The 20,301-nt window shown below is 39.9% G+C and overlaps 3 protein-coding genes and 1 non-coding gene across 8 annotated transcripts; all 4 read left to right on the forward strand.

Annotated features, from left to right (window-relative positions):
* The first annotated feature begins 2,471 nt into the window (after positions 1–2,471).
* On the forward strand, positions 2,472–7,091 carry hce2l2 (high choriolytic enzyme 2-like 2). Its single transcript, XM_074659485.1, has 10 exons — positions 2,472–2,603; positions 4,684–4,782; positions 4,873–4,915; positions 4,986–5,045; positions 5,146–5,301; positions 5,428–5,545; positions 5,818–5,996; positions 6,140–6,221; positions 6,302–6,435; positions 6,531–7,091. Exons 2-10 carry the CDS (start codon positions 4,723–4,725, stop codon positions 6,548–6,550), a joined length of 852 nt encoding a protein of 283 aa, XP_074515586.1. The 5' UTR covers positions 2,472–2,603; positions 4,684–4,722; the 3' UTR covers positions 6,551–7,091.
* On the forward strand, positions 3,430–3,502 carry trnak-uuu (transfer RNA lysine (anticodon UUU)). Its single transcript has one exon. It is a non-coding gene; the product is annotated as a tRNA-Lys (tRNA).
* Positions 7,092–7,769: 678 nt separating the features above from the next.
* On the forward strand, positions 7,770–10,259 carry hce2l1 (high choriolytic enzyme 2-like 1). The gene is made up of 9 exons (XM_074659486.1): positions 7,770–7,841; positions 7,923–7,974; positions 8,081–8,140; positions 8,839–8,991; positions 9,086–9,203; positions 9,300–9,478; positions 9,575–9,656; positions 9,741–9,865; positions 9,955–10,259. Exons 1-9 carry the CDS (start codon positions 7,770–7,772, stop codon positions 9,966–9,968), a joined length of 855 nt encoding a protein of 284 aa, XP_074515587.1. The 3' UTR covers positions 9,969–10,259.
* A 2,533-nt stretch (positions 10,260–12,792) lies between these two features.
* On the forward strand, positions 12,793–18,718 carry tra2b (transformer 2 beta homolog). Of its 5 annotated transcripts, none has more exons than XM_074659506.1 (8): positions 12,793–12,922; positions 16,237–16,382; positions 16,541–16,703; positions 16,876–17,064; positions 17,147–17,262; positions 17,961–18,119; positions 18,223–18,293; positions 18,392–18,718. In XM_074659506.1, exons 1-8 carry the CDS (start codon positions 12,890–12,892, stop codon positions 18,400–18,402), a joined length of 888 nt encoding a protein of 295 aa, XP_074515607.1. In that variant the 5' UTR covers positions 12,793–12,889; the 3' UTR covers positions 18,403–18,718. The 5 variants fall into 5 exon arrangements, with proteins under 5 accessions (XP_074515607.1, XP_074515605.1, XP_074515606.1 ...); XM_074659504.1 differs by having other exon boundaries at positions 12,805–12,922; positions 16,541–16,736; XM_074659505.1 differs by having other exon boundaries at positions 12,805–12,922; positions 16,541–16,736; positions 18,226–18,293.
* The last annotated feature ends 1,583 nt before the right edge of the window (positions 18,719–20,301 follow it).

Here is a 20,301-nt window from a genome sequence, read left to right on the forward strand (position 1 = left end):
AACATTTGAGCATTGTGATGAAGGTAACACAGTTTATAGTCCAAGTATATAGTATATAAGTCTAATGCAGTGAGGGCCAAAGAGCAAATGTACTACAGAGTATTAGGGCCACATTGAGGGAAAAAAAATCTCAGATTTCCAGAATAAAGTCAGATAAAGTTTAAATAAAGGATATTCATATTCTTCCACAAATGCACCTTTCAAATATTTAATGCATTATAGGGTTGACAGCCACTGTAACAGTTGACCACTCGCTTTTTATTTTTAACTGACCAAATGTACGTCTCCCTAAACCAATATTTATTCATTAATTTTTAAGCAACAAGGAAAAATAGAAAATGCTGCAGGAAAAATTAAAAATGTTGCAAGGTGTTAAATATATCTCATATATCTAAACAATAACATAACTCGGTTTACAGAAAAGTACAATATTTCCCTCTGAAAAGGAGTACAAATATCCTCTCATAAACCAAAACAAGTACTCAGGTAAACTACTACTACACTGGATGAATTGGTGGATAGACTGACTACCACTATGGAGACTGTGTGTAATCACAGTACTTGAGTAAATGTACTTAGTGCCTCAGGTCCCATATCAAAGCATGTCTAGAGAGCTATCCTGCTGGGCTATTAAATACAAGTGGTTCTGGGATAAGATCAAATCAGTCATTTTATTAGGTGAAACAAAATATATACACAATTAATTATGAATATCAAATGCAATTTAAAATAGCGTGCCAGTAAAATACAAAACAAACATCACATTTTTTATTCACTTGGATTTGCTTGGATTTCTCTTTGATTTGCCGGTCGGTGCTTGAATCAAAGCGTGCGCTGTTGGCAAAGAAAGATAGCAGATTATAAACTGTATTTCAAATACAACTCTACCGGTATATAGAGACCCCCATGCTCTCCTTACCAGCCATATTACGAGCTTTTCCCTCTGCCAGTTGCTCTTTCACCTTCTCAATTTCAGCAGCGTGGCTTCTCGCCTTGTTTGTGATGCCCTCCATCCTTTCCTGCAAATCATTTCTGAAAGACAATAAATATAGTGAAATCATTCTGGATAGGGCAACAACTTTGGTTTATGTAAGGTTACACTCTCTCTCTCTCTCACTCTCACTCTCTCTCTCCATGCATGTAGCACAGCACATTAACCTGTCCTCAGAGGCTTGACCATTCAGTTGTTCAGAAAGTTGCCTTTCCTCTTGCAGCACTTGACCCAGTTCCATCAACGACAGAACAACCGCATCTTTTCCCGTTATGAAATCCACTCTCCGCCTCGTTTCTGCCTCACTGCAAATGAGAACAGGACTCATAAGACAAACATGAATTGAACAAATTCAACACTGTATGATATGCGTAAGGGATAATGTAATTTCGGGGTTTATGTCACAACAATGACCGGCTCGTACAGGATTTTTTAAGCCTGAAAATAGAACAATGAGGAGGTGCAGAAGTCTAGTTTTCTCTCAGAACACTTGAGTTACAATATGCTGAAAGGTTATTATGGAATTTTTGCCCAATGATGCCAAAAACTTTCTGCCTATTGCAGGGGAGACACTGGAGTTTTGGTCAGAGACGATAATGTTTGTCGCTGCGGAGCCCCGTCACTTCACAAGACACAGGAAACCTCTGTTGGTCTGGAGGAGCTGCAGCAATTATTTCTGCACAAACGTCCACTGTACATTCACTAGATATTCTCAGAGCTACGAAGTCTTCTGCAGTGTGTAGTGTGCGCGCATGCACGTGAGAGCGGAGCGAAATAGCGAGAACGAGCGCGGCTTGTGAGTGAAGGCAGGCAGGTAGGCAGAGGAGCAGAGTACAGCAGAGACTCCGGTCCTGCAGACCAAAGCTACGGTCTCCCCTGCGTCCTCCAACCACGGCCAACACTGTTTTGCAAGACGGGCTTCACTAGATATAACTTTGCGGTTTTGGTGCTTCCGTGTAGTTTGTGTTGGAGTCTGAGTCTGAACAGCGTAGCCACACCCGGATTGATTTATACGTGTAAGAAGTTACAAACAGTCCCTTTAAACTGATAATAATTAGATTTTATAAGGTACTCCAGTGATTTAGGGGGCCCAAGAATAGTGTTTCAGGGACCTGGATGAGCTTCCTTGGAGCATTCCTTCAAGAGTTGCCTATGTATACTGAACTGAAAAAATTAAAAATAGTTAAACAAATTATAACAGCAAAGAGAAAAGAATAAAACCAACTATTGTCATTTTGGCATACAATTACGTTGCTAAAAACTGATTTGGCAACTATAACAATTAAGCCTGGTATGAACGAAAGTAAAAATGTTGTAAGTGAGTGACGTCAGCTATAACGTCACGGGGAGAACACAGGTGGGGACAAAACCTGTTTTTTTTCTTTTCATTTTAATCATGAGAAAAAACAAATTCAACTCAACTGAAACTAACCAAACCAATGCTAAATATGTGGACTATAATACCGGTAAGGTTACCATTGAGTGATCTCTTCCTCAGCCCGTCGTCTCCTCTCTCGGAACTCCTCCAGTCTGCGGCGGTACTTTCTGATGGCTCTCTGCAGCTCTGCGACCTGCTGCTGCAATTAACATCAATTAGTCTGCTAACAACGAGGTAACTAACGCTAACTAATACTCCCGGTAATGTTGGCACGCTTCTTTACATTAATGCCATTTTTCCTTGATAATTTGCAGCTTTAATAATAACGTATTTCGCCAAACCTATCTAGCTAGTTAGGTTAGCTAATTGTTAGCTATTGTTAGGCAAGGCAGCTTTATTTGTAGAGCACATTTCAACAACAGGGCAATTCAACGTGCTTTACATAAACATTAAGGAACATGCGACAAAGTGCAAAAGAACATTAAGACATAAATAAAACAGTTATAAAAACATTAAATATTAGAAAATAAAAACAAAAGCTAGGATAGAAGCTAAAATAGAGTATAACACACAAGAGTAAAAACTCTAGTGCAGTATAAGATCATTATCTGGTTTAATAAAAGGCAACAGCGGCAAACAGGAAAGGTTTAAGCTTTGATTTAAAATAACTGAGTTGGAGTTGGTCCTGCAGGTTTCTGGGAGCTTGTTCCAGATATTTGGTGCATAAAAACGAATAAAACGAAGATCAGAAATGTTTTTTGGCCCTAAACCATTTAGTGCTTTGTAAGCCAGCAGGAGTATTTTGAAATCAATGCTCTTGAGAGACAGGACGCCAGTGTAGAGTTAGCGTCAACTTACCGCAGAGTTTCCGTGTTGTGACAGAAATGTAAGGCCAGAAAATGCAGTCATGATTATTATGTGTTGATTTTGAGTGTTTCTGAAATGAACTGTCGGATATATTGTGCCTGCCGGTACCGGGATTCGAACTGTTTCCGTGATTAGTATCCGACTTTTCACCTTCCGCTGGTTTATATAGAGCACTTCCGGTGTGCATGGTAGAGCCCGGATAGCTCAGTCGGTAGAGCATCAGACTTTTAATCTGAGGGTCCAGGGTTCAAGTCCCTGTTCGGGCGGTAATATTTTTGATTTTTTAACAACATCTTGAGGATGAGAATATGTTTTTGTAACAGATGTGTTTTGCCAAAGGTTGCAGAGTTCTGGAAGAAGGTTGCAGAGATGCTATCAGGACTTTAAGAACTGTAAACATGCACTATCTGCAACCATCTTGGACTCTAACCACTGGCACACTTTACACTTACTTTACACTGTACATCCTATATACCACTTTATAGACTGCACATATGTACATCCTATATACCACTTTATAGACTGCACATATGTACATATTATATTACATGTATTTATTGCACATACTACATTTATTTATTGACGGACTGCACACACTATGTTCACCCATTCACTCTGTATCTTTTATATCTCTATTATTGTTTTTATAATTGTTGTATACCTTTATCTCTCCTGTGTTTCACTCTGTTTGCTGATGTTGCTTCTTTGACACCTGAATTTCCCTCCGGGGATTAATAAAGGTTTATCTTATCTTATCTTATCAAACATATTGTCAAAAACTATTTTCTTATTCACCTGAAGTCCTGTTACTTAATGACAGCAGAAGTTATTATTTAAATGACTTTTTGTTGTTGTTTGTTTTTTGTTTTTTTTTCATCTTCCTGTTTGTTTGTTTGTTTTTATTTTCTTTTTCTGTAGCTGCTTGCCAATTTTGTACTGATTAGTACATGGACATTTGTGATTATATTCTTTTACTTTATTGGTGATCTATCAATTTGTAACCCTACCCTATATAATTATGCTTAAATACTGATAAAAAATTGATCACAAAAACACATGTGTTTTGTGAGAGTTACTTATCATCTGAAATTAGCAGCGCAGCATAGCATGTCAACTGTTGTGCAAGCTTAGCTCCAGTAGAAAGAAAACATCACTCCTGGTAAATGTATAAGACAACCAAAGCCTAAAATTGCCCAAAAAAACCTGTGCCAAACATTAAACCATTTCATTTAAAGCTAGTCATTGAAGTGGAGCTGTTATTACCCACAGTGAGACCTCACATTATCCTACTGTTGGAGTTGTTGTTTATGAAAGAATCAAACTAATTTGGGGATTAAACTCGCTCACAAAAAAAACAACAGTAACCATAGTAATTTAGCTGAGATAATCATGGGTATTATCTGTGGACAGTGATTGGGAACACCTATAAAGCTAGGTGTTTGTGCAGGTAAAATGGCAACACTGAAGACATACCTGACTGGCAAAGATGGAACGGATTATCCTCTTGTGCCTGGTTTCCACCTGTCTCTCGGCCGTACATGCTCAGGTAAATATGCATGGGATTGGAGTGGGAATGCAATGTTAACAAGTTCAACAACAGAATTGCAAACAACTTTGTCGGTCTTTTTCTTTGCAGAAATATTTGTTCAGCCCAAAATGGGGCCCAGCTGGCTATAAAGGTAAATGCAATTTGGATTTGATCTAAATGTTAATGTGCACACATGCTGACTAAAATCTTTTCTTTTTAAGAACGTGAAGATCGTGATGGGACAGCGATGGATGAAATCATTAAAGCTAACGAGTTCCAAGGTAAGTTGCACGCAATTTACTTGAATACTTTTGCAGTTTACACAACAAATGAGCTCCTGTTGCTCCTGTCTAGACTGAATATCACTGATTTCTGTCTCAGCTTCCCGAATCATAGACGGCACTACCAGTCTCAGAGAGGGAGACATTGCTGTTTCTTCTGGAAGGCGCTCCAAAGTTTGCTTCGCCCGCAGCTGCCTCTGGTCTAAGTCGGTGGATGGACATGTCTATGTTGCATATAGGCTCTCTGCTGAATACAGTATGTTATTTGAGTTTTCTAAGTGTAAACAAATGCAATATATTACAGTTTAAGATACACCGACTTTGTATTTGATGATTTATGAATTGTCCATTCCCTGTCCACTCTGTCTAAACAAATGAACAGGTGAAATGGAGACAAAGGTGATAAAGAAAGGGATGGAAAGCGTAGAGAAAGGTACCTGCGTGCGGTTTGTTCCCCGGACTCACCAGCGAGACTACGTCGACATCCAGCCGAAGTCTGGGTGAGAGGCTTTGCTTGGAAAGTTTGATCCCTGATGTTTTTCTTTTAAAAAATGTTACTCCTTTGGTTAAATGTTGTGGAAGAGATGTGAAACGCAGAGTTGAGTAGCAGCAGGTTTTTAGAAAAAATAAGAATTTAAATGTATAAACCGTCAATTATCATTTAATATTTACTTTCCTGCTTTACTGTGCAGCACTAAACTCACTCCTTGAGATGGTCTAATGATATGTGCTGTGTCTGTGTGTCTGTGTCTGTGTGTGTGTGCTAATCCAGGTGTTGGTCCTACCTCGGTGCGCGTGGTGGAAGACAGACCGTGTCTCTTCAGACCCCTGGCTGCCTCCGGACTGGAGTGATCTCCCATGAATTCATGCATGCTCTAGGCTTTGTGCACGAGCAGTCTCGCTTTGACCGGGACAACTATGTCACCATCATGTGGCCAAACATATGGAGGGGTAATTTCAAAGGGGCGGGAAGAGGGGTGGCACTGGGGAATGAGATCTCCACAAACTGTAAAATAAAGAATATTTATAATGAACAAAAATGTAAATGAATGTTCACAAATGTTAAGTATAATACATTTTCCAATTTTGAACAGATCGGTTGAGGAACTTTGAGAAATTCAAGACTGACAGTCTGGACCTTCCATATGACTATGGCTCAATCATGCACTTTGGGATGTAAGTAATTTAATAGTATAATAATATATTACAATGTGGTTTATGTGTTATGATGTAACACATAATATTTGTATGTTTAGGTATGCCTACTCTCAGGACGGGGAGCCAACCATCGTTCCTAAGAGCGGCCAGAACATCAAGGACATAAAGCTGGGTCAGGCGTCGACTCTCAGCCACCTTGACAAGATGAAAATCAACAAGCTCTATAAATGTGGTTCGTATTAAACAATTATTTCATAGCAAGTAACCATGTTGCAAAATGGGCAAATAATACCAGACATTTCATCACTTTTTTCTGTCTCTCCGTAGGTGGCAAGGATGATTACTAACCAAGCTTAATTGAGGTGAAATGGAAGCTTATATAATAAACTGATTTTAAATCATGGAAATAATTTCAATAAAGATTGATTCAATCTTTCTATCAGCATTTCCCCTGTGTGCATGCAGTCGTGTGTTTTTAAACAAGACATGTCGATGATGTTGAGAAGGTTGAGAAAGTGAGTTGTTGTAGTCAAAGACAGAAGTCTCAGTTTTTGTTTTTTTTCATTTGTAGGTTAACGCAAGGTCAACGATACAATGAAATGTATAGGATGAGAAAATGAGTCAGCTCAGCAATAAAAGATAAAATGACAGTAATAAGAAAGACAATGATAAGATGAAGTGACAATAAATTGAAAGAAAAAAGTGGCAGTGTCTCCAACAGTATTGCAATAAATACATAAATTGACTCAATGTATCGTATCAGTAACAGTAAGTCATCCAAGTGTTCTATACATACAGCATATGTAACTTCATGAATCAGTAACAGTTGATTTGAATGTGAAGAAAATGTAATCCTACTTGCATGCATAATACTGCAGTAAAATAAAGTTTTTGAAGAATTAAAGCATGGGTCATGTGATCAAATTTAATCAGAGGAAGACTAAAGAACACTTTAAATTATTATAGTATAGAAATATAGCGCTAATGTTTTTGCAGTGACATAGGCAAGATTTCATAAACTTGTAACAGATGGGATTCCTATCTTCAAATTGGCCCCTTGATAAAAAAAATAGAAGTCATATTTGGAGATGGATAAGGGCTTGTTTTTATATATTTATCTATGTGACGAAATGATTGTTGTCAAGACAGCTATCAAATGATAGTTTATCGCTAAATCACTGGTTGCCAGTCCAGTCAGACACAAATTGCTGGTCTGTTGGGCTGGGCGGACAGTTATTCTCCTGATAGCAACTGCTGAGTTGTAGCGCATCTCAACAGCAAAACACCTTTAATGTGTCTTCATTTCTGAAAGTGCTGAATCTTATACTCACTAAGTACGGGGCACAAGTGAAGGTCAGCATCGGGACCACCTGTTACGGATCAGCAGCGGACTTGAGTAAATTACACACGCTGGATGATGAGGGGTCTTAATCATGCTTCATCATAGAACATGTGCCCAATCAGTAGAGAGCAGTGGAGGAGAAGTGGGTATATAAATTAGATTCAGTGGAGGTGAGTAGCTCATTTAAGCTCTTGCATCGGAAGACAGCAGTCTGAAACACAACAATGCATCCTACTATGATCCTTGTGGGTGTCTTGTTTGGCTTGCTGACCCCGGCGTGCACTCTACCCGTTAAGGTCAGTACCAACAGGAAATATTTTAGAGCAAAAGCCCCTTTTAGTGACCAAAATGTATTATGATGCATCTTTGTATTACAGAACTCTACTGGAGTGCATGAGGGAAAAGTGAGGCTGAAAAGGAAATACTCAGGTGGGCTCTTTGAAAAAGTTACTTTTATAATCATGAATGTAAATATAATACTCCACATTTTGGAAAATAGAGGAAGATTGTAATCTGTCTTTGTTTTTGTGTTCAGATGAAATTGCAGACTATGATGATTATAATGCAATGGATCGGATCCTGGAAGTCAATAGCAGTAAGTAAGCTGTGAATTATATGATATTGTGCTGATTTAAAGGGACAGTTCGGGTGTTTTGAAGTGGGGTTGTATGAGGTACTTATCCATATTAGGTGTATTACCTACAGTAGATGGTCGGCCTGCCCCCAGCTTAGAGAAACAGACAGGAGTACCGACACCGGAGCAAAGCAATTCAGTCCTGTGGTCTAGGATGTATTTTAGCAATCTTAAAGAAAGGATCACCTAAAATAATTGATATCCATTTAAGTGTATGCTCTATTTAGAATATTTCCACCGCTTTATCTTGCTGTCAGACAGCCCTTTCCGACGGGGAACATAACTGAAAATGATACTTATCTATACTCTCCAAAGCCAGCAGGCTCAGATGAAAAACAGTATAGATAAGTTTCACTTTCAGTTCAGTTCGCTGTCGGAAAATGATTCTAAATATAGCATACACTTAAACGGATATCAATTTCTTGAGGTGAAACTTTGCTCAAATACGTCCCCGTCCACAGCAGTACATTGCTTTGCTCCGGTGTCGGTGCTCCTGTCTGTTTCTCGATGCTGTGGGCACGCTGACCGTCATCTACTGTAGGTAATACACCTACTATGGATTACTACCTCATACAACCCCACTTCAAAACACCCGAACTATCCCTTTAAGTTTTTTAGTATACCCTGGACTAAGTAAATGTTTATTTTTTCCCCATCAGGGTTGCGAGCCCCCCGAGGACTGTCGTTCAGAGATGGAGATATTGCCAGCTCATATCTACGGAGTGCCATAACCTGCCCTGGCAATGCCTGTCTGTGGCCTAAATCAGTAGATGGATTTGTTTATGTTCCCTTCATGCTCTCCCCTCTATATGGTATGAATCCACAGATTCAAAGAGGTGTTGCAAAGGCATTGCGAGTTCAAATCTTTCAGTTTAACTCAAATGTTTTTCATTTGTATTGCGGTAGACGACATGGACAGAATCACCATAGAAACTGGGATGCAAGACATTGCCTCTGGGACATGTGTTCAATTTGTTCCACGCACTCATGAAGTCAGCTTCCTTGATATTCAGCCCAGATATGGGTGAGTATGACTGCTACATGTGGCTTTTAGACGTCTTTAAAATATTGCATTGTGATGATGACACCTGTCATTTCCCGATTCTTCTGCACCCCAAAGCTGTTGGTCGTTCCTGGGGCAGACTGGAGGAAGCCAGACCCTGTCGCTGCAGACTCCTGGGTGCATGTGGTCAGGAGTGGCTGCCCACGAGTTCATGCACGCTCTGGGCTTTGTGCACGAGCAGTCTCGCTCAGACCGAGACCACTATGTCTCAATTGTGTGGAAAAACATCATGCCAGGTTTGGATGAATGATGACCTCCCAATATTATGTCCTTCAGAAAGCCTTCTCTTTACCTTTCCTCACCGAATGAGTTTTCTTCTTTTTTTCTCACAGACCACATTCATAACTTCAGGAAACAGGTGACCAACAATCTCAATAGTCCGTATGACTACAACTCTGTCATGCATTATGGAAGGTGAGCTGAGGCTACATAATTATTGGTTTTGCATGTTCTGCTGGGACGTCATGATAACGTACACTTTATGTATCTTTCATCCAGATATGCCTTCTCTGAAGAGGGTGGACCAACAATAATCCCCAGACCAGATCCTTACATTCCCATTGGCCAGCGAGATGGACCCAGTAATCTAGATCTTCATAAAATAAACGTCCTATATAACTGTGGTAGGAAACTTATAATCACTGACTGAAAATAAAAATCTTTCTTTCTTTCAAAATGATTGATTACATTTTCTCTCTACTCCCCACTACAGGTGTCAATGAGTAACTGGATCCAGTGTTATATTCTGTGTGTGAAGTGGTTAATTGTTACTTCTGGTCTTGAGTAGATCATATGGGCAACATTACTTTATAGCAATTTCATCTTTCTACATTTGAATTATTATCACAAATTCTAGTCTGTACTTTTAGATTGTGTTCAGTCAGTTCTGCTAATCTGGGATAAAGATGAGGTGGAGTAAAGGGGCAGGTCAGAATTGAAAGCTGCTTTTCTTTAACATAGCTAAAATAACAGCACTGTGATAAGTGTTTGCGTGCCTGCTGCTGCCAATTAGATCACTGCATCCCATCACTGAATCAGTTTGTTCCATTTTCTGTCTCCTTCTCAGCTTCTGTTTACTTTAAATAAAGAAAATGCAACAGTAATGGAGTAATAGTCTGTTTTATACATCTTGTGTCACATCTCTGCATTGCAGAGGTCTTGCATTGTGGTCCATGGGCTTTCTGATACCGGTGGAACGTACACTATTACTGAATTTCAGTCTGACAAGAACTCTGTTCTGTTCGGTGCAGATCTGTTGTGAAAATGACTGATCCCTTTATGTGGAATGATTTAGGGTTTTACTAAAAAAAATTAAAAAAGTAATTAGTTTTTTTTAACCTTAACCTTCCACTGCACTAAACCCTGTGACATGTGTCAGGAGTTTTAAATCAGACAAATCAAATCAAACAAAGACAGTTTATTTGCACCACTGGTTTTTAGGTGATTTCCTGTATAAGTGCTCTTACACTGTAAAAAACAGCCACATCTTACCTTCTCCTTATCGACAGGATGCCAGTTATCATTTTCTGCTCTTCACTTCCTAAATAAAGCTGTAGTGGAAGAGGAAAAGGAAGAAAGGCAAAGAAACGCAGCAGGAACAGATATTTAGCACTGCGGTGTTAATGGCATGCATTCCTAGCGCTGACAATGTGTGAAAAATCTTTATCATCAAAAACATGGTCTCATTGGCTCCCGTGTGAAAGTATGAAATTGCGAAATTGACCGATAGAAGCCCTGCATCTTTTAAAGGGACTGTTTGTATGAATCAGAAATGCTTGTTAACAGCGACACCTGTGGCCGTTAAGTCAACGAAAGTCAGCGTCGGGCTCGCGCTTGTGCTCGCTCTAAATAGACTTGAACGAGCATCGCTCAAAACAGTGAGGCGACACACGTCAGCTAAAACCACAATATCACTCTATATTTCACCTGCTTGGCAGTAATGTTAGCTGATCAGACGAAGGTCTCTCCAGGAATCAATGCTGATCCTAGTGTTGGCTTTTCCTGCTTCAGCCTCCCGACCGCGGCCGGAGGGAGACACCGCACCCGGTCGGAGACAATAACATTTCTCGCTAGGGAGCCCCGTCACTTCACAAGACACGGGAAACCTCTGTTTGTCTGGAGGAGCTGCAGCATTTATTTCTGCACAAACGTCCATTCACTAGATATTCTCAGAGCTACTAGCTCTTCTGCAGTGTGTAGTGTGTGCGCATGCACGTGAGGTGTAACGAGCTGAGTGATGGCAGGCAGGCAGAGGAGCAGACTACAGCAGAGACTCTGGCCCTGGAGACCAAAGCTACGGTCTCCCCCGCGTCCTCTGACCGCGGCCAACACTGTTTAACAGACGGGCTTCACTAGATATAACTTTGCGGTTTTGGTACTTCTGTGTAGTTTGTGTTGGAGTCTTGTCTGAACAGCGTAGCCACACGTGAGCGTAAGAAGTTGCAAACAGTCCCTTTAAAGATCCCATAATGTGCTCATTTCCAGGTTCATACTTGTATTTTTGGGTTTCTACTAGAACATGTTTACATGCTGTAAAGTTTTAAAAAACAACTTTATTTTCCTCATACAGTCCGTCTGAATATGCCTATATTCACCCTTCGTCTGAAACGCTCCGTTTTAGTGTATTTCAATGGAATTGCGTTGCTAGGCAACAACTTGGGTCCATGTTTACTTCCTGTCAGGTGACATCACAAATGGACAGAAATCCAAACAGCTTGTTTCAGTTTCTAAATATGGGCTGTGTGTATTTCTCTGTGGATTGAGCGTTTGTATACTTTCACAGTACATGTGTATATGTATATATATTTCCTCCTATTGTTCCCTACATTGCACTGCAGTATTGTTATACTACATGGTACAAGAATTTGTCAACTACTTTAAAGTCAAAACTGCTCCAACAAATGAAAATCTGCTCAAAGATTGTTGGTCAACCCCTTGAGAAACTCTATGAATCAGCCTATCATAATAACATTTTAAGGCTGGCTAACAACATCGTCTCTGACCCCAATCATGTTTTGAACAGTGAATATCAACTGTCACCATCGAATCGGAGATACAGGGTTCCACGATTTAATAAGGTTAGACTGAAGCACTCTTTTTTGCATCAGTCAATCCTTGAACTAAATATGGAGCCTAATCCCAGATCAAATGTGTGTTAAAGGGCCCTGAATATTGTCTTCTGTGATTGTAATGTTTAAATGTTTGTATCCTTGTTTATTGTCTTTGTCCTTTCTGTGATGTTGCAAACGGAGCTGCTGTTATGCAAAACAAATTTCAGACCTGTCTGACAATAAAGTATAAAGTATAAAGTATAAAGTATAAGTATTGTTTGTGTTTCACAGTAATTTAATATGTTATTAGGACATACAGAGTCAGATTGGAAATGTGGACCTACCTCTTAAAAGTCGTTGATTCGTTGACTAAACTATAAGAGTATATTATAAAGACTGTTATAACGCCCAGTGGGATCTAATGTATCTCCATGGTATGCAGAGAGAAGAGGATCCATAGCAACAGAATCCATAGCAACAGACTGTGTTCGCTGCTGCAGCACTCACACACACACACAGTACTGAGTGTTGCTAGCTGGTTAGCATCTCAACATAAACAATCTGTCATTGTAATATAAAGCCAGTCGCACTTTAAAAATGAGCGATAACGGCAAAGGTTACGGCGACCGGGTACGTATGATCTTTATACCGTCTTCATGGAGCTTACCGGTAACCGTTATAATGAACCGTTCATCAGATAGTGTTGGCTAACGTTAGCTAGCTAGCTAGTTAGCTCAACTCTCCAGTCTAAACATGTATAACTGGATTATTCATTATTCTGTTAAACATGAACATTTTAATGTGCTTATATTAGACGACTAGTTGAGCCCCATATTCAATGTGACGTTACAGTACATAATAATAATAATAATAGCGTCTGTTAATGTCTGTTAGATAAGCTAGGCTAGCTAGCTAAGGGCTGTGTAAAGGAGGATGGGACATGCGTCATCAACTCGTCATAACACCGGGGGTATTGCACATGCGCAGTAGAATCTGGTTTGCAAAAAGGAAGAAAAAAAGCATCCAGAGAACAACCAAATCAGAATGGACATCAACATGCTTGCCAATACATTTGAGGAAAACGAGGGCGGGGAAATCAATCTTATATTTGTGTTTCTTGTCCTTAATTTTACTTTTTTTTATTGCATGATGTGAAATAAGTTATTGCTAACAGAATTTGTAATATATCTTTGTTGTTTGGTTGGATTGATGCAGTTAGTGTTTGAGTTTTACAGATTTTCTTTTTTTCCTTTTGGAAGTTTTCCAGTGTAACACGCTTGAGTTACACTGCGCATGCGCTGTACTCTATTACACAAGACCTGTGTCCTATCCTCCTTCTATAGGCCTTGATGTTAGCTAGGCCACAGGCTGCAATGCTAACTTTAGCCAACCAAGTTATTAACATTAAAACATGCGGATGATCAAATTGAGAGTTGAAAGTTTGTCGTTTGACATTAATTATTTGGAAGCATACATTTAGCTAGTTGTCAAATGGCGTTATTAAAGCAGTCAGACGTGTTAGCTGTTCAGTCTGTTGAATGACCGTTAGTTAGCCAGCTAACGGTCATTCAACAGAGGCCTGTGTGCATGGTAACGTTAACTCAGGGGTCTCCTAGCAACCTGCAGCTCTTCAGCTCCTCTCCAGTGGCTCCCTGTGGATTTATAAACATGGAAGTGAATAACTCTATTGTTTACATTTTTTTTTATGATTGTTGTAGGTCTAGTATTAGGGCCAGGGGGGGGGGAAATCGGAGATTTCAAGAATAAAGTCACAAGTTTACGAGAAAAGAAGTCGTAGTATTATGAGAATAAAGTCATAAAATCATAAAGTAGTAATTTTACGCGTTATTTCCTTTTTTTTCTCGTAAAGTTATGACTTTTTTCTCGTAAAGTTGCGACTTTTATTCCCATAAAGTTACGACTTTTATTTTCGGAATGTTATGACTTTTTTCTCATAAAGTTATGACTTTTTTCTCGTCATGTTACGACTTTTTTCTCATAAAGTTACGACTTTATTCTCGTAATGTTGCGACTTTTTTCTCGTTAAATTATGACTTTATTCTCGTAATATTCCGACTTTTTCTTGTAATATTATGACTTTTTTCTCATAAAGATATGACTTTATTCTTGTAATATTATGACTTTATTCTGGAAATCTCAGATGTTTTTTCCTTCAATGTGGCCCTAATACTCCATCGTACATTTGCTCTTTGGCCCCCACTGCGTTAGACTTATATACTGTATACTTAGACTATAAACTGTGTTACCTTCATCACAATGCTCAAATGTTTTGCGGCACCAGACAGATAATGGCTCTTTTGATAGTAAAGGTTGCTGACCCCTGCGTTAAGGAATATCGTTTTATGTAGATGTTTTCATTCTCCAAAAGAAATTAAAATGTAGTAATTGTAAAATGATATGGTAGTAAGCTGCACTTGAAGACGTTAGACAATATCTTGATCGAATGATCGAAATGTGAATCTACATTTGCTAACGATAATCAGAACCTTTCAGTATGGTTTCTCTCATGTTGGGCGAGGCGTCTTTGCGTCAATGAAGCGACATTATTGTGTTAAATATTTGTAACCACTTAAAGCAAAAACGGCCTCAAGGTGTCTTCTTATTCATTTGCATTAACTCACAAATTCAGCCCTCCTGTTCCCGTCCCATTAAATGGTTAATACAAGGCCACAATGAGTATCTATGTGTGTGTGTGTGCCACTGTGTTTAAGCAGTTTCTTTGTCAAGAAAATGTGTCTGTACTCTGTCCTATATCTACACCTTATGTGCTGAAAATATAGCTGTAAACAGTGCTGGTGATGCAAGTAAATACAAATGAGTGGCAGAAACATCTTGAGGTCGTTTGGGCTATCTTAAGCCAAGGTTTATTTTACAAAAATGAAGGCATTGGTGGTGGGATTTAATATTGAGTAGGTGTTATTCACATTCAGTGGTTTTAATGTACACTTGGATGCCTTGGAGGCCACTTGACAGAAATTATGTCAACCAGGTTAATTTAACACAAATTACAAAAGAAATGGACAGTATGAACCATGATTACCTTTAATTTTGAAATCATAGGACAATATTGTTAGTTCTTTTTTTGTCTGACTTCCTCCTAAAAGTGTCAAGAGTCAACCATGCGTCACATACGTCTAACTGAAAGTGGCCGACATGACATAGCAGAGAATGTAAAACCACTGAAAGTGAAATATTTATAGAACTTAACATAAAAAAAATGTATTGTGTGCCAAACATTTCCATGCATGTTATGAGATTATAATAACATTAAAAGTTGAATGAGGGTGCCGTTTTGATTGTAGTCATATATTCTTCATCCTTTTGTTTTTCATAAAGGTTAAGGTTGGAAGAAGAAAATGCGGAAGAAGTCCACTATATTTTCAATAATATGAAGCTCAGATGTGTGAAGCTGATTATTGAATGCATGCTAAAACAGGAGGAGGGAAGAAGTATGGGCAGTGTGAGAGATGGGGGAAGTAAGAAGATGTAAAACAATTGAAGAAAGAAGAATAATGTGAAGTAATGAAGTTAAAGAAATGAAGTTAAGGAAGTAATCTGGATAAGGCCACCGTGCTAAGTAATTTTCTGGTCTGTTTGTCAAATGCGTGCATGTTCTTTTTATTGAATACAACAAACACTTTAAATCTTTGCAATTTTTAAACAACTGACAAATTTCTGTTTTTCATCATGTTGACAATTTAATTATATTGATTAATGTAATTCTATTGATTCATATTATCCATGGCTACAACAATAGCATTAACCTGCATTCCTAATCCACAATCCTAAATAAATCTGTTCTTTTCTGCACTTTTCACAGGATAGTTTTAATTACTACATAGAATTATTTAGGCAAAATTTCTCAGTCTGTCCTCTCATTGATGCTGATAAGAAGTTGATGTTGGTGTGTGTGGTGCGTTCAGGAGTCTCGCTCTGCATCCAGGAGTGTGAGTCCTCGCGGCTCTGGGAAGTCGGCAAGCCGCTCCCCAGCTCGGTCGCCTGCACGTTCAAAAGAAGGCTCCCGCCACTCCCGCTCTAAATCTCGCTCTCGGTCCAGGTCAAAATCTGGGTGAGTGACTTTTTTTTTTTATAAAACTCCACCGTTGCCAGTTGACAGATTGAATGTGAAGCTTTGTGTCTGTCTATTCAAGCAGCTGTAGATAAATTGGATGTGAATTACCACAGAACCTACTGTTAATGAATGTTGACATGATTCTGTCTATACAGGTCCCACTCCCATCGAGGCTCACGGAGACACTATAGCCGATCTCGCTCCCGCTCAAGGTCCCATCGTCGCCGATCTAACAGCAGGTCCTATAGTGGGGAGCGCCGGCGCAGGAGCCATAGCCGCTCACCGATGTCCAACCGCCGCAGGCACATCGGCAACCGTGTAAGTGCTCAGCAACCTTTGTGGGACCAAGAGGTTTGTAACATTTTAAAAGTCAGTCAGCTTTGCTTGTGTTCTTTCTGCACAATGTCTGAATATATATTCATCTGAGATCCTAAACACTATTATATACTTATTCAGAATTTAATAATAAAGAATCTCTTTAAAATTGCAGGCTAATCCAGATCCCAATGGTTGCGTAGGAGTGTTTGGCCTGAGCTTGTACACCACAGAGAGGGATCTGAGCGAGGTCTTCTCTAAATATGGCCCCTTGGCGGATGTCTCTATTGTGTATGACCAGCAGTCGAGGCGCTCCAGGGGCTTTGCTTTCGTCTACTTTGAGAACACCGATGACGCTAAAGAGGTACGAGAACATGGGTAGGAAAAGGTCCCTGTCAAACCTGTTCCTGGAATATTTTATATTTGATATGTTTGTTTGCTGTCAGGCAAAGGAACGAGCCAATGGCATGGAGCTGGACGGTCGTAGGATCAGGGTGGACTTCTCCATCACAAAAAGACCTCACACCCCAACCCCTGGAATCTATATGGGTCGGCCCACATAGTAAGGCATCTGAAACATATTGACTGTTTGTGTGGATTCATTAGATTTACTTGTAATCTATCAAAGATAAAGATGAATGCTTATACTGTAATTTCTAAAGTAAAAATTCACAGAGGGATCTGAGGGAATTCTTCGTTTTGTGCGATTAATTCACATGTTTTTTGGAAACTGTTGTTTTTATCAATACTTTCACACACAACACAAATTTTATGCAGCGAAAAAGTGCCATTTTTTTCCATTTTCTGATCTTTCGCATTGCGAATAAAGGCATTAACCAATCAAATTGTGCAGAACGGGTTGAGTTGCGCCTATATTTATGAAACAACAACACGGGGGCTCTGTAGTCCGAACCAAGACGGCAATCTATATTACTCCTTTCAACCTTGACAAAGGCAGCGCAGACCAGATCCACTCCTTCAGTCCTTACCTTTCACAATAAAAGCCCTAGGTATATAATATTTGCATGCGAGTATTTCACATTTTCATGTCGTTTATTCGTCACGTTCCCGGTGTGTAAAGGCCTGCGTCCATAGGGCATAGTTCCACAGAACTGCGTCCATAGCAACGGTCTGTTATACATAGCAACGGTCTACCATAAAGAAATGACAGATTGTAGAACGCTGTGATTGATTTATTAACTGTAAATCTAATTGTAAAGTAGGAAACAGAACCTCATCTTCGCCTTGTCTTCTGTGTAGTGGTGGTGGTGGCGGTGGAGGAGGCGGTGGAAGTGGTCCAAGTGGTCCCCGCCGCAATTCACGCGACTATGATCGTGGATATGACCGCGGATACGACCGTGGATACGACAGAGGCGGCTATGATCGGTATGACGACAGGGATCACTACAGATCATACAGGTGACTCTCTCTCAACCTGTTGGCAGTAGTCGTGCAGATTATCAATGGGGAACTTTTATTCTCAACTCATGTTTGAAAATGTGTTCATTTTGTTTTGTTTCAGAAGGCGATCTCCGTCCCCGTACTACAGAGGGGCTTACAGATCTCGCTCCAGATCGCGGTCTTATTCTCCACGTGAGTCCTTTTCATGAATTATCCACCCTTTTATTGAGCCATTCAACAGGTTGCATAGTACCAAGTTCAGTAAATCTAATAACTGTTGTGTTTCACAGGTCGCTACTGAACGTTGCTGTCAAGCCCCTCCACCTCCCGCGCTCAGACAGGAAATGATTCTGAGTGGAATGATTGATTTCAGAATAGATCTTCCTTCTTAAGGTGATCATCACACTTCTGTTTGCTAACGTACATGACCAGTAAATGTACACTGGGATCAGTTTTGACATAACTCGAGCTGTCCCCTCATGTTTTTAATTTTAAATGTATAGGCAACATCTGCCGTAAAAAAATATATTAATGTTTTAACTAATGTATTTTTTGTATACACGATCGGGTGAACGTTCATCTTTGAGCCGATTAAAAGGAAGATGCACTTTTTTTCACATTGACTCATGTCCTTCCTTACAGCACTTCTACTTCAAACATTTGCTGCTGCAAGGCTGTTATAATACAGACAGGGATACAAAGCCTTCATCTTATCGCACTGTAATGTGCTGACTTCTACAGAAATGTAGTTATCTCAACTTTAACAGTAAAAACTGAAGTGCCTTATTTTCTGGAAAGCCACCATTTAAAGCCTCTGCACACCCACACAGGTGTTTTCAGTTAATCTGGCTGATTAGACCTCGCCTCAGGACAGTGGAGGCGTGTACAGACTGATGAAGTGACACCTTCCCGAGTCTCCTGTTGGCTTTGTTGCACCTGAACAAATTACACCTTTATCATTCTTATTGGTAGATGGAGGTTTGTGACCTAATAGATTCCCATCAAAGATCCAGCCCACCTTCAACCTGAGCAGAGGTCTAATCAGCCAGAATAACTGAAAACACCTGTGTGAGCGTACAGAGGCGTTAACTGTCAGATCAAGGAATGAATAATGATGGCATGAGCTCCTTTATCAAGTCTAAAATGCTTTCGTCTGATAAACTAAAAACGATCAAAATGTATCCAAGCTACCAGTTAAAGGAGCAATGTGCAACAATAAGGGGGATCTAATTGCAGAAATGGAATATAATATTAATAACTATTTTCTAAAGTGTATAATTGTGTTTTTGTTACCTTAGAATGAGCCGTTAACATCTACATAGGGAGCTGGTCATGTTGCACCGCCATGTTTCAACAGTAGCCCAGAACAGACAAACCAAACTGTTAACTTTTCCTGCTTGGGCCGGAGTCGATAACGTTACTCGTTCCCGTCGCCGCCACGCTCTCTCTTTTGCTTCACCGCTCACTTCACACGTACACACACAAGGTCTACGCACTGGCTCTGCTCCAACTGGCTCTAGAGAGGGCCATTTGCGTTTTCACGTCGGCCACTGTAGCTCTCCAACACGCTCGGCACACGGGAGACTTCAGCTGGTTTCTACACACTGGACCTTTAAGCTTGTGTAATACTTTTGAAATTACCCAGAAACAGCCCATTACTTGAAATACTGTAAACTAGATTTTTTTTTATCCAACTGACGTGAACACATAGTGGAACTAGAGACCATCTTGCGATGGGATCACACCAGTCGTGATGCCAAATTGGGCCTGGGGTGTAAAATGGCCCCTTCCCTACTTCTGCCCCCCTTGCTCGGACGACACCCATCTTCGAACTCTACCTTCATTTTGATCTCAGCTACACACTTGTAAAGTTCTGTCTCTGCATCTTGCACGGTTGTGACGCTGTGGTACTTCCCGCTACAGTAGGTGTCTCCAGGACCACATTTTGCCGTGATGAGTCACACACAGACTCACAAGGTGAAAACAATACCTGCGTCATTGTTGCAGCTGGTAATGAATATGGCTTAATGCATTAGTAAAGTTTGAGCTTATCCAATAACCCCTGGGGAAATGTTAAGACCGTCACATCTTCCCTTAGCGTAGCTCCAGACCTTTGAATCTTTGCCTAAAGGTCAAAACTCCAGCAACACTTGAAGTATAAAGAACAATATAATTGTGAGACCTCACAATAAAGGTTTTT

Source organism: Sebastes fasciatus, chromosome 14 (genome assembly GCF_043250625.1).
Source record: "Sebastes fasciatus isolate fSebFas1 chromosome 14, fSebFas1.pri, whole genome shotgun sequence".
Taxonomy (NCBI): domain Eukaryota; kingdom Metazoa; phylum Chordata; class Actinopteri; order Perciformes; family Sebastidae; genus Sebastes; species Sebastes fasciatus.